At 44.2% G+C, this 13,239-nt stretch overlaps 1 protein-coding gene across 1 annotated transcript in view; it reads right to left on the reverse strand.

Annotated features, from left to right (window-relative positions):
* Positions 1 to 5,448: 5,448 nt before the first annotated feature.
* Positions 5,449 to 13,239, reverse strand: part of LOC139388251 (TP53-binding protein 1-like) — a 37,170-nt gene continuing 29,379 nt past the window's right edge. The window contains exon 16 of the mRNA XM_071134800.1: positions 5,449 to 5,533. Within this exon, the coding sequence (XP_070990901.1) occupies positions 5,449 to 5,533 (85 nt within the window). The remainder of the gene's footprint in view (positions 5,534 to 13,239) is intronic.

Below are 13,239 nucleotides of genomic sequence, written 5' to 3' on the forward strand. Positions count from 1 at the left end.
AAAAACGACAGAGTCACACTTCTCTCATGTCACCATCGAGCGATGGAGAGGAACCACTAGCACTGCCCGGCCATCCCGAGTTCATCGGGCCAGTCAATTTTGCATTTCTGCAGAATTTATGAGCAATTCCCTCACTTTCATTGAGCCACGGAGCCACGGAGAAAACTTGCTTGCGTTAGACTCCTTGGTCCGTGTTTCAAGATGGGTCGGGTGGGTTGCCGACCTCGCCACTGACCCCTGGAGTCCAGTTTACGTGAGCCGATCCCCGCCCTGGCAACACAACGAGGTTGGGTGCTCACTGAGGACAGTCCGACCCGGTTGAAAATCGCACCGGGGGCAAGGGGCCCCATGCCCCCCCGCAGGGGGACATAACGCAGCGGGTACTAAGTCCTTGGCCCCGGGAAGCAGCGAGTATGGAGTAGGGGCACTGTAAAGCTCACGGCTGAAACCGGTAGCCACCTTCGCCCCAAGCCCTTCCAAGCCAACCCGGAGCCAGTCGCGGCGCACCACCGACGGAGAAAATGCGCCCGGCGGGGGCCGATCCGACCGGGGGTCAGTCCCACAAGGGGATCTGACCACACCGGAACGGCCGACCCTGACCCGCCGAGTTAAATCCTCCAGGCAGACTCCGTTTACCTCTCAACGGTTTCACGCCCTTTTGGACTCTCTCTTCAAAGTTCTTTTCAACTTTCCCTTGTCGACAATCGGTATTTAGCCTTAGATGGAGTTTCCCACCCGCTTTAGGCTGCATTCCCAAGCAACCCGACTCCGAGAAGACCGGACCCCGGCGCGCCGTTACCGGCCTCACACGTTCACGGGCTTAGCCTCAATAAGAAGGACTCAGGCCCCCGATCGACACCGGGCAAAGCGGTCTTCTATACGCCTGTCCGTCGGGCGGACAGGGATTCGGCGCTGGGCTCTTCCTTCTTCGCTCGCTGCTACTGAGGGAATCCTGGTTAGTTTATTTTCCTCCGCTTAGTAATATGCTTAAATTCAGCGGGTTGTCTCATCTGATCTGAGGTCGTAGTCAAAGTGAATGGAGTGTCTTTTATCTGTCAACCCCCAGTTCCCTTTTGTCCACCAAGCCGCCATGCCGGTTTAACCCACTAGGGCACATTCCCCTATCATTTCCTTGTAACCATAAACCATATCTACTTGTTTGTTTGTGCATTTCTGTGATTATTTAGTAAGTTAATAAATAAATGATTTAATACAATTGATGTATGGATGACTAATAGTGGAGACTGGGTTCGAGCAGATAACCAACAATTTACGATGTTTAGAATGAGACTAACGTGAGGTAAAGGATAATTCATAATGAATTAGACTAATTGATCGGATATTAAAATATCTGAAAGTTTATTATTAAAATTATAACTTTGTAATCGGAATATTTTCCTTGGTGCCCCGACTTCCTAGTTAATTACATCTACCTGATTAGTTAATCACATAATAATAATTACAGAAAATTGATTTGATAAACTAAAAGTCTTCAGTTTAATGATTTAATGATGCCAAAGACACCTCCCTCTCCTCAGCAGAGGAATTTCCACCTTTATCAAAGCCTGCTCCTGCCAAAAAGACAACCATCATACCTACGGACACTATCACTGGGAAAACAACCGACCCTGATTGAAACCTATAACCTTCGCACACAGACTCTTTCCAAAACACATATTCACTCCCTACCCTCAACATCCACTTTCACTGATTCTTCCCTTTCCAATCCAAAAGGAGAGGCAAGAATAGCAACCCCTACAACTGGAAAGGAGAAATGGAAAAGTCCAGTGGGCCCCCCTACTCCTAAAGCAGTCACTCCTATCATAGCCCAGGTTCACCACACAGTCAACAGTCAAAAAGAAACTTGTACACTTATAGCTACACCCATTAAACAAAACACTAACTGCAAAGGAGCACAGAGTAATGTATCAATATTACTAAGGGACATAATTACATCTGCTCCTCTTTCACCCACAGGAGGCGCCAGGCAAGGGGTACAGACAAGGACAGGGCAACTCAAGGGGCATATGATGATGATTAAAGGGCAAGACAATGGGCAACACCCCAAAGCTCCCAAATCCGAACCCCCACAAAAAACGAATATCGCTGTGCCTCTGCCTGTCCAGGGCCCCAGTACAATTGGCGCCTCAAAATACCCACCATCATCCCCACCACAACCCCATCTTCAACCCCAACAACAGCCTAAAATAACACACCCTCCCCAAAAATCCATTTATCACAAGGCTAGGCCGAATTACAAGGTGGCAGATTAGAACATTGAGGGACACACACCAACACTCATCATAGGAGACTCAAACCTCAACCGGATCCCACGATTCAATAACCCCAACATCCAGGTAGACAGTTACCCAGGGGCAACATTCTATCATTTCACAAAGGTACTGGAGAAAACCCTCATACATACAGACACAGCAACTGTTGTTATCTCGGTGGGCTTGAACAACAGGGATCACGACCCATTCCAAACATCACTAAAACAGTTCTCAGGTATGCACAAGAAGGCAAAGAAAACATTTCCAAACGCAACAATATACATTCCTGTCATCAGCCATTCACGTCTTCTTACTCTACAGCAGAAGAGAAACCTTAAGCTCATCAACGCTTACATTACCACTAACTTCCCAACCCTATTAGAGATTCCACAAGACACATTTCACACAACAACAGATCTCATACCCTGGACATCCACCACAGCAGACCTCATCTTTCAACACTGGTGTAGACAGTTACATTTACATTAACCACAAGCCACAGTTTGGATAGAAATAACTTTTCTTGCAATCTCTTTCCTTCCCTAATAACCAGTGCAGATCCTCCACCAAGGGGAGCTGCGGACCAGTCAACAACTAATTTCATGAATCTTTCCAAATCCTTCATACCCACAGCAGCACAGGTAAAGCTCCTGGAGAGAGGGTTGACATTCATCCCTCGCCCAAACAAATTTGATTGGGAGGAACTTCAAAGGGACACCCACAAATATCATAGAAGACTTAAACTGTTGGACTATTTTGACTACAACACAGATGACAATCACCTACCATTTACTTTACCATCTACCTGGGAACCTAAAACCTCCGAGATAGATGGTAGAATCAGGAGACTAATCAGAATAGTCAAAAACACACTTCACAACCATCAGACTCACACAGATAGGGAGGATAACCTCACACACGTAGAAAGACAGGCAATACAACAACTTAAAAATAACCCACACATAATCATCAAACCAGCAGATAAAGGTTCAAAAATAGTCATATTGGATAAACATCAATACATGTATGAAGCCAACAGACAGTTATCAAACACCAAACATTATAAACAAATAGAAAACATTATTCAACCACCTACACAGACAAAGTTAAGGACAATAATATAATAACGACCTAGACTATTCTACCTACTGCTAAAAGTACACAAGGAACCGGGGACATGGACAATTCCCTTTGAAGTTCCTCCTGGCAGACCGATTGTCTCAGACTGCAATAGTGAATCCTATAACATTTCACAATATATAGATCATCACATTAACCCTCTCTCCACCAGGCACCCCAGCTTTCTTAGGGACACATACCACTATATGGAGAGGATTGGACCCATAGATGTTCCCTCCCACACACACATATTCACAATAGATATGGATAACCTATATACTAATATAAATACAGAAACAGGAATACAAGCATTTAGAAATATCTTTAAGAGATACCCAGACAACACTAGACCGGACAAAGACATATTACAATTATTAGAAATCAGCCTGACTAGCAATTACTTTTTATTCAACGATCACTATTACCTGCAGATGGAGGGAACAGCGATGGGCAAAAAAATGTGCCTGTATACGCCAATATATACATGGCTGAATGGGAGAGAGAGGCACTGGCCAAGTGTCCATATCAACCCACTTTTTATTACTGCTTTTTAGACGACATAATAGGAGCCTGGCCCCCACGACATCCAATTATTCACAGATTTTATGAACATTCTCAACGGTCATCATCCATCCATTAAGGTTAAATACACAATTAATCTGCAAGAAATCAACTTCCTATTAACAAATTTTCTTCAGTAATTACAACCAATTACAGATAACACAACACATTAGAGTCTACTTCAAACCAACATACACACACGGGTTACTTCATAAACACAGTTACCATCCTAAACATACATTTAAGGGAATAATAAAGTCACAAATCATGCGGTTCTACAGGATATCATCTTGCAAGCATGACCTGGATTATGCAATAAATACACTATTCAATGCACTTAGACAAAGAGGGTACTCAAAACGATTCTTGAGAACTATTAAAAACAAGCACATTGGCTGCCCTCCTCCCATTCACCCAACACTCACAGACCACACAAAATCATCCAACTCTCCTAAACTTAACCCCAATCCTACCCCTAACCGTAACCTCTCCCCAAACCCCACTCCTAACCTTTACCATTACCCTAACCAGGGTTTTAATCCTACCCCTAAGCCCAACCCTAACCTTAACCTCTCCCCAAACCCCTAACCTTAACCATCACCATTACCCTAACTAGGGTTCTCATCCTAACCTAACCCCTATCTCTCTCCTCCACCCTAATCCTGACTCCCCTATGGGGAGTGATCTACACCAACCACTAAGCCGCAACACTTCCTCTGTCTCTTCTCCTTCTCAATATTCAATCAGCAGACAATTATCATTCCCCTAGTAACCACATTTTCACATAGAATCAGATCCCTACATCAATCAATCAAACACAACTTCTCTACAGCTCAGCACACTTTACATACCACTCAAACCAACTAATGTCTCTCGGTATAGATCTCTGTCTGTCTGTCTGTCTGTCTGTCTGTCTGTCTGTCTGTCTGTCTGTCTGTTTGTCTGTCTGTCTGTCTGTCTGTCTGTCTGTCTGTTAGACACTGACTCTGTCTGTCTGTCTGTCAGACTCTGTCTGTCTCTCTCGTGTTGGTGTGTATTGGTGTGTAACCCTTATTGTGTATCAAATAAAATAAATTGTGATAAGAACTGTATTTTATTTCAACCTGGAAGGCAGAACAGACAGGTGCTTAGGCTGCATTCACACCATCTCCTATATTTGTAAATACCAGCATATGACTTGGAAAAATACACTTGCACGCCCTTCCAACTGGTAATTACTAGTGGGAAACTCGTCTATCATCTCTGAGCTTCGACTTCTCCCACATGCTGAACTCTGACATCACATACTAAGGAAATTACCTTGATAACAGCATTTTTGGAAGTTAAATGCAACAGCAAATCATTATTTATGAAAAACAATCTATTAGTATGGTATTTGAACACTATAATGTTTTTGAGCATGACAGCTGTACTTTTAATACAAATTGTATTTACAGAGTTTCCCACTTGTTATGAATGCAGCATTATCCAGTATGTATGGATGTGTGTGTGATCTTCAGCCCGTTGCCATGACGGTGATGGTGACATTGACAGGTTCGTTGTCCTCAGCAGTTAGAGGAGGGGAGACGGGGGAGGCAGCCCTAGGAGAGGACATGGACGTGACCTAGAGAAGAGAAGACTAATTTATCATCATAGAACTGATTGGATTTATTAACATGTTAAAGATCCAGTATATAACTTTTTCTCATAGAAATGTTAGTTATATGTCTGTCATTCTCATTGTAAGCAAATCGAAGAAGAGGTAGATCTGTTCTATGTGCTCTATATGAAAATTTGGTTTTGTCTTAGTTTGTGTTTGATACATCAGCTTCAAACACAATATTTTAAGGTTATTGAAAATATATTTCACAGCGGTTTGGGTATACAATGATATGCTCTGAATTAGAGCATCTGCTAAATGACTACAATGTAAATATTCTACACTTGTTTTGTTCTGTCTCAAACTGAAATTAGACAAACATTATAGAATTGTGGCAACCAATCACGGAGCAATTGCTACATATTACTACTTTAATGACATGGGCCTGGGGGGAGATTATGTCTCATTATGTTAACGAGACATTAGGGTACCTTGGCTAGGGGAGGGGCAATGTTCTGTAGCTCCTCCCTCTCCGTCAACTCCTCCCATCACCTCATCATCAGGGAGGTTGATGTTCTCCCTGGACCAGCTGTGCTGCCTACACACACACATATTGTATACACATTATGCACACATTATATATATATATATATATATATACATATATATATACACAAACACATACTATATACACATGATACTCACATTGTATGTATATATATGCAAACACACACATACACATACTATATACACATTTTATATATATATATATACACACACATATTATAAACACATATTACATATATATATACACAGACACATACTATATACACATGAAACCCACATTATATATATATATACACACACAAGTGTTTTATACACACATTCTACATACGCATGTTTTACACATGGCCTGTATGACTCCATACTCACATTCCGAATAGCATGTCATGGAGTCCTGTTAAGAGACAGGAGAGTTAAGGTCAGATATTAAACTGTTGTTGTATCCTGATAACTTCTGGTCAGGATCAGAATAAACTGTTGTTGTTTCCTGATAACTCCTGGTTAGGGTCAAACTGGGCAGTTTTATTTCAATCTCTTCCTTCAAAGACTCAATCATGGACACTCTTACTGACAGTTGTGGCTGCTTTGCGTGATGTATTGTTGTCTCTACCTACCTGCCCTTTGTGCTGTTGTCTGTGTCCAGTAATGTTTGTACCATGTTTTGTGCTGCTACCATGTTGTGATGCTACCTGCCTTGCTATGTGGTTGTCTTATGTCTCTCTTTACGTAGTGTTGTGTTGTCTCTCTTGTTGTGATGTGTGTTTTGTCCTATATTTATATATATATTTTTTTTTTAATCCCAGACCCCGTCCCCGCAGGAGGCTTTTTGCCTTTTGGTAGGCCGTCTTTGTAAATAGTAATTTGTTCTTAACTGACTTGCAAGAGCTGCAAAATCTGAATCCCTACAAATCAGCTGGGCTAGACAATCTGGACCTTCTCTTTCTAAAATGATCTGCCAAAATTGTTGCAACCCCTATTACTAGCCTATTCAACCTCTCTTTTGTATCGTCTGAGATCCCCAAAGATAAGAAAACTGCCACGGTCATCCCCCTCTTCAAAGGGGGAGACACTCTAGACCCAAACTGTTATAGACCTAAATCGATCCTGCCCTGTCTTTCTAAAATCTTTGAAAGCCAAGTTAACCTAACAGATGACTGACCATTTCGAATCCCACCGTACCTTCTCCACTATGCAATCTGGTTTCCGAGCTGGTCATGGGTGCACCTCAGCCACGCTCAAGGTCCTAAACGCTATCATAACCGCCATCGATAAAAGACGGTACTGTGTAGCTGTATTCATCGACCTGGCCAAGACTTTCGACTCTGTCAATCACCTCATTCTTATTTGGCAGACTCAATAACCCTGGCTTCTCAATTGACTGCTTTGCCTTGTTCACCAACTACTTCTCAGATCGAGTTCAGTGTATCAAATCGGAGGGCCTGTTGTCCGGACCTCTGGCAGTCTCTGTGTGGGTGCCACAGGGTTTTTTCTCTGTTTATATCAATGATGTCATTCTTGGGCTTCCCGGATGGTTAAGGGCGCTGTACTGCAGCGCCAGCTGTGCCATCAGAGTCCCTGGGTTCGCGCCCAGGCTCTGTCGTAACCGGTCGCGTCCGTGGGGTGACGCACAATTGGCCTAGCGTCGCCTGGGTTAGGGAGGGCTTGGTCGGTAGGGGTGTCCTTGTCTCATCGCGCACCAGCGACTCCTGTGGCGGGCTGGGCGCAGTGTGCGCTAACCAGGGTGGCCAGGAGCACTGTGTTTCCTCCGGCGCATTGGTGCAGCTGGCTTCCAGGTTGGATGCGCGCTGTGTTAAGAAGCAGTGGAATTGTTGGGTTGGGTTGTGTATCGGAGGACGCATGACTTGGTTGGGTTGTGTATCGGAGGACGCATGACTTTCAACCTTCGTCTCTCCCGAGCCCGTACGGGAGTTGTAGCGATGAGACAAGATAGTAGCTACTACAACAATTGGATACCACGAAATTGGGGAGGAAAAGGGGGGTAAAAAAAAGAAGAAAAAAAAGATGTCTTTCTTGCTGCTGGTGATTCTCTGATCCACCTCTACGCAGACAACACCATTCTGTATACATCTGGCCCTTCTTTGGATACTGTGTAAACAAACCTCCAAACAAGCTTCAATTCCATACAACACTCCTTCCGTGGCCTCCAACTGCTTTTAAATGCTAGTAAAACGAAATGCATGCTCTTCAACCGATTGCTGTGCGCACCTTCCCGTCCAACTAGCAACACTACTCTGGATGGTTCTGACTTAGAATATGTGGACAAATCAAATCAAATCAAATTGTATTTGTCACATACACATTGTTAGCAGATGTTAATGCGAGTGTAGCGAAATGCTTGTGCTTCTAGTTCCGACAATGCAGTAATAACCAAAGAGTAGTCTAACCTAACAATTCCACAACAATTACCTTATACACACAAGTGTAAAGGGATGAAGCATATGTACATAAAAATATATGAATGAGTGATGGTACAGAATGGCATAGGCAAGATGCAGTGGATGGTGTAGAGTACAGTACATACATATGAGATGAGTAATGTAGGGTATGTAAACATTATATTAAGTGGCATTGTTTAAAGTGGCTAGTGATACATTTGTAAATACATTTTTCCATTATTAAAGTGGCTGGAGTTGAGTCACTCAATGCTAGTGGTGGCTGTTTAACAGTCTGATGGTGTTACGGATACAAGTATCCTGTGTGGGTAACGATATTGCCGGAGGAAAGGTAGTACCCGTATTGGAAGTATTGGATAAAAGTGACCACTCTCTCTCTAATGAGCTGGCACAGAGTTATCCACATGTGTTCCCCGTTTGTGCTTTCACTCGTGCTCAGGCACGACAAGAGGGTGACGTGATAGATTTGTCGAACACAGTTCTGTTCAAAGAGGTTGATCAAGAGGATGGGTTGTGTGATACCTCTGGGAAGCTGATCACCTCTGACAAACAGCCCAGGAAAGAATCAAAGAATGTTGAACTTATTGCTGATGCAAAACAATTACCAGTCACTCGTGAGCAGCTGATTGCTAACCAAAAGGTTGACAACAAGCTTGCTAAATGTTTTTCTAGTGTTGTCTCATTGGAATATGTAAAGAAGAAGAACGTGGCTTACTTCATTGATGATATAGATAGAACCTGTTTTTCAGTCTCTTGGTCCCTGCTTTGATGCACCTGTACTGACCTCGCCTTCTGGATGATAGCGGGATGAACAGGCAGTGGCTCGGGTGGTTGTCCTTGATGATCTTTATGGCCTTCCTGTGACATTGGGTGGTTTAGGTGTCCTGGAGAGCAGGTAGTTTGACCCCGACAGCACGACAGGATGCTCTCGATTGTGCATCTGTAGAAGTTTGTGAGTGCTTTTGGTGACAAGCAGAATTTCTTCAGCCTCCTGAGGTTGAAGAGACGCTGCTGCGCCTTCTTCACCACGCTGTCTGTGTGGGTGGACCAATTCAGAATGCAGCCTCAGGATATGTGCAGCCTCAGGATATTCCAGTTTACATAGAGTCAAATAAAGTTTGTTCAGGGCCGTCAATGTGTCTGCTTTGGGGGGGAATATATGCGGCTGTGATTATAATCGAAGGGAATTCTCTTGGTAGATAATGCGGTCGACATTTGTTTGTGAGGAATTCTAAGTCAGGTGAACAGAAGGACTTGAGTTCCTGTATGTTGTTATGATCACACCACGTCTCGTAAATCACAAGGCATACCCCCCGCCCCTCTTCTTACCAGAAAGATGCTTGTTTCTGTCGGCGCGATGCGTGAAGAAACCAGCTGGCTGTACCGAGTTGGATAGTGTGTCTCGAGTGAGCCATGTTTCCGTGAAGCAAAGAACGTTACAGTTTCTGTCTCTCTGGAGTGCTACCCTTGCTCGGATTTCATCAACCTTGTTGTCAAGAGACTGGACATTGGTGAGTAGTATGCTCGGGAGCGGTGCGCGATTGGCCTGTCTCCGGAGCCTGACCAGAAGACTGCTCCGTCTGTGTCATGTCTTGTCATGTTATGTCTTGTTCCTGTTCTTTCTCTTCACTCTGTCTCCCTCTGCTGGTCGTATTAGGTTACCTTCTCTTTCTCTCCTCCTCCAGCTGTTCCTCATCTCCTCTAACTACCTCGTTCACCCTTTTCCCACCTGTTCCCTTTTTCCCTCTGATTAGGTCTCTATTTCTCTCTCTGTTCCTGCTTCTTTCTTTGTCAGATTCTCGTTTGAGTTTCTCATGCCAGAAACAAACTATCGTCTCGTTTGCTTCACCCTTGTCCTGTCCCGTCCTGTCGGAATCCGCCTGGCAAGTGCATCCTGTACTCAGCTAACTGTCTTGTCGTTTGTACTGTGTCCAGTTCATCTGATGCTACGTGAGATCAGGTACCACTGTTCCTCTACGACCGCGCCTACCCAGAGAGACCTGCAGCCTGTCGCCGCTAACCCAGCTATTCTCCTCTGCTGCTAAGAAGGGGGCTCTTTTGTAATTATCAGAAGGACTTTTTGTTTCATTTGTCGCCCTCTCTGCGGGTTGTCTATTTTTCCATTATCTACATCTGAAGAGGATCTATGTCTTCCCTGTGTTTACATTAAAATACTCTGTTTTTGTTAAACCGTTTTTGGGTCCTCACTCAAGTGCACAACAGTCTGCCCCTTTTACGGCGACGTTGTTTTGGTTCTCCGACTGGGATCCGATCCATTGTCCTGGGTGATGGGCAAAACAGAGGATCCATTTCGGGAAAGTCGTATTCCTGATCATAATGATGGTGAGTTGACGTTGCTCTTATATCCAGTAGTTCCTCCCGACTGTATGTAATAAAACCTAAGATTACCTGGGGTACCAATGTAAGAAATAACATGTAAAAAAACTAAATACTGCATAGTTTCCTAGGATTGCGAAGCGAGGCAGCCATCTCTGTCGGCGCCGGAAGTAGTGATAGTAGTGAACTACAAATATCTAGGTGTCTGGATAGACTGTAAACTCTCCTTCCAGACTCACATTAAGCATCTCCAATCCAAAATTATATCTAGAATCCGCTTCCTATTTCGCAACAAAGCCTCCTTCACTCATGCTGCTGGCAAACATACCCTCGTAAAACTTACTATCCTACCGATTAATTTACAAAATGGCCTCCAACACTCTACTCAACAAGCTGGATGTAGTGCCATCCGATTTATCACCAAAGCCCCATATACCACCCACCACTGCAACCTGTATGTTCTCATTGGCTTGCCCTCACTACATATTCGTCACCAAACCCACTGGTTCCAGGTCATCTATAAGTCTATGCTAGGTAAAGCCCCGCCTTCTCTCAACTCACTGGTCACCATAGCAACACCCACCCGTAGCACGTGCTCCAGCAGGTATATTTCACTGGTCATCCCCAAAGCCAACACTTACTTTGGCCGCCTTTCCTTCCAGTTCTCTGCTGCTAATGACTGGAACGAGTTGCAAAAATCACTGAAACTGTAGTCTTATATCTCCCTCTCCAACCTCAAGCATCAGCTGTCAGAGCAGCTTACCGATCGCTGTACCTGTACACAGCCAATCTTTAAATAGCACACCCAACTACCTCATCCCTATATTGTTGTTTCTCTTTTTTCTCTTTTGCACCCCAGTATCTCTACTTGCACATCATCATCTGCACAACTATCACTCCAGTGTTAATAATAAATTGTAATTATTTTGTCTCTATGGCCTATTTATTGCCATACCACCCTAATCTTCTACATTTGCACACACTGTACATAGATTTTTCTATTGTGTTATTGACTGCACGTTTGTTATTCCCATGTGTAACTCTGTGTTGTTTTTGTTGCACTGCTTTGCTTCATCTTTGCCAGGTTGCAGTTTTAAATGAGAACTTCTTCTCAACTGGCCTACCTGGTTCAATCAAGGAGAAATAAAAAATACAAAACGTGCCTAGTTAAATAATAAAAAATATAAAAATATATATATATTGTTGTATCCTGATAACTCCTGGTCAGGGTCAGCATGCTAGTTAGGGTCAGGATCATCATGCTAGTTAGGGTCAGGGTCATTATGCTAGTTAGGGTCAGCGTCATCATGTTAGTCGGGCAGGGTCAGAATGCTAGTCAGGGTCATCATGTTAGTATGGGTCAGGGTCAGGATGCTAGTTAGGGTCAGGGTCAGAATGATAGTCAGGGTCATTATGCTAGTTAGGGTCAGCGTCATCATGTTAGTCGGGCAGGGTCAGCATGCTAGTCAGGGTCATCATGTTAGTATGGGTCAGGGTCAGGATGCTAGTTAGGGTCAGGGTCAGAATGCTAGTCAGGGTCATCATGTTAGCTAGGGTCAGGGTCAGCATGCTAGTTAGGATCAACATGCTAGTTGGGGTCAAAGTCAGCATGCTAGTCAGGGTCAGCGTCAGGATGCTAGTTAGTATCAGGGTCATCGTGCTAGTTAGGGTCAGGGTCAGGATGCTAGTTAGGGTCAGGGTCATCATGCTAGTTAGGATCAGGTTCATCATCTAGTTATGGTCAGGTTCATCGTCTATTTAGGGTCAGGGTCATCATGCAAGTTAGGGTCATGGTGAGGATTCCTGTCAGGGCCATCACGCTAGTTAGGGGCACGGTCAGCATGCTAGTTATGGTCAGGGTCATCATGATAGTTAGGGTCAGGGTCAGTATGCTAATTAGGGTCAACATGCTAGTTAGGGTCATGGTCAGCATGCTAGTCATTGTCAGGGTCAGCGTGCTTGTTAGGGTAAGGGTCAGCATGTTAGTTAGGGTCAGGGTCAACATGCTAGTTAGGCTCAGGGTCATCGTGCAAGTTAGGGTCATGGTCAAGATGCCAGTCAGAGTCATCATGCTAGTTAGGGTCAGGATCAGCATGATAGTTTGGGTCAGGGTCAGCATGCTAGTTAGGGTCACGGTCATCATGATAGTTAGGGTCAGGGTCAGTATGCTAGTTGGGGTCATCATGCTAGTTAGGGTCAGGGTCAGGATGCTAGTTAGGGTCATCATGCTAGTTAGGGTCAGGGTCAGCATGATAGTTTGGGTCAGGGTCAGCATGCTAGTTAGGGTCATGGTCATCATGATAGTTAGGGTCAGGGTCAGTATGCTAGTTAGGGTCATCATGCTAGTTAGGGTCAGGGTCAGGATGCTAGTTAGGGTCATCATGCTAGTTAG

The sequence above is a fragment of the Oncorhynchus clarkii genome, chromosome 29 (assembly GCF_045791955.1).
Source record: "Oncorhynchus clarkii lewisi isolate Uvic-CL-2024 chromosome 29, UVic_Ocla_1.0, whole genome shotgun sequence".
In the NCBI taxonomy this organism is placed as follows: domain Eukaryota; kingdom Metazoa; phylum Chordata; class Actinopteri; order Salmoniformes; family Salmonidae; genus Oncorhynchus; species Oncorhynchus clarkii.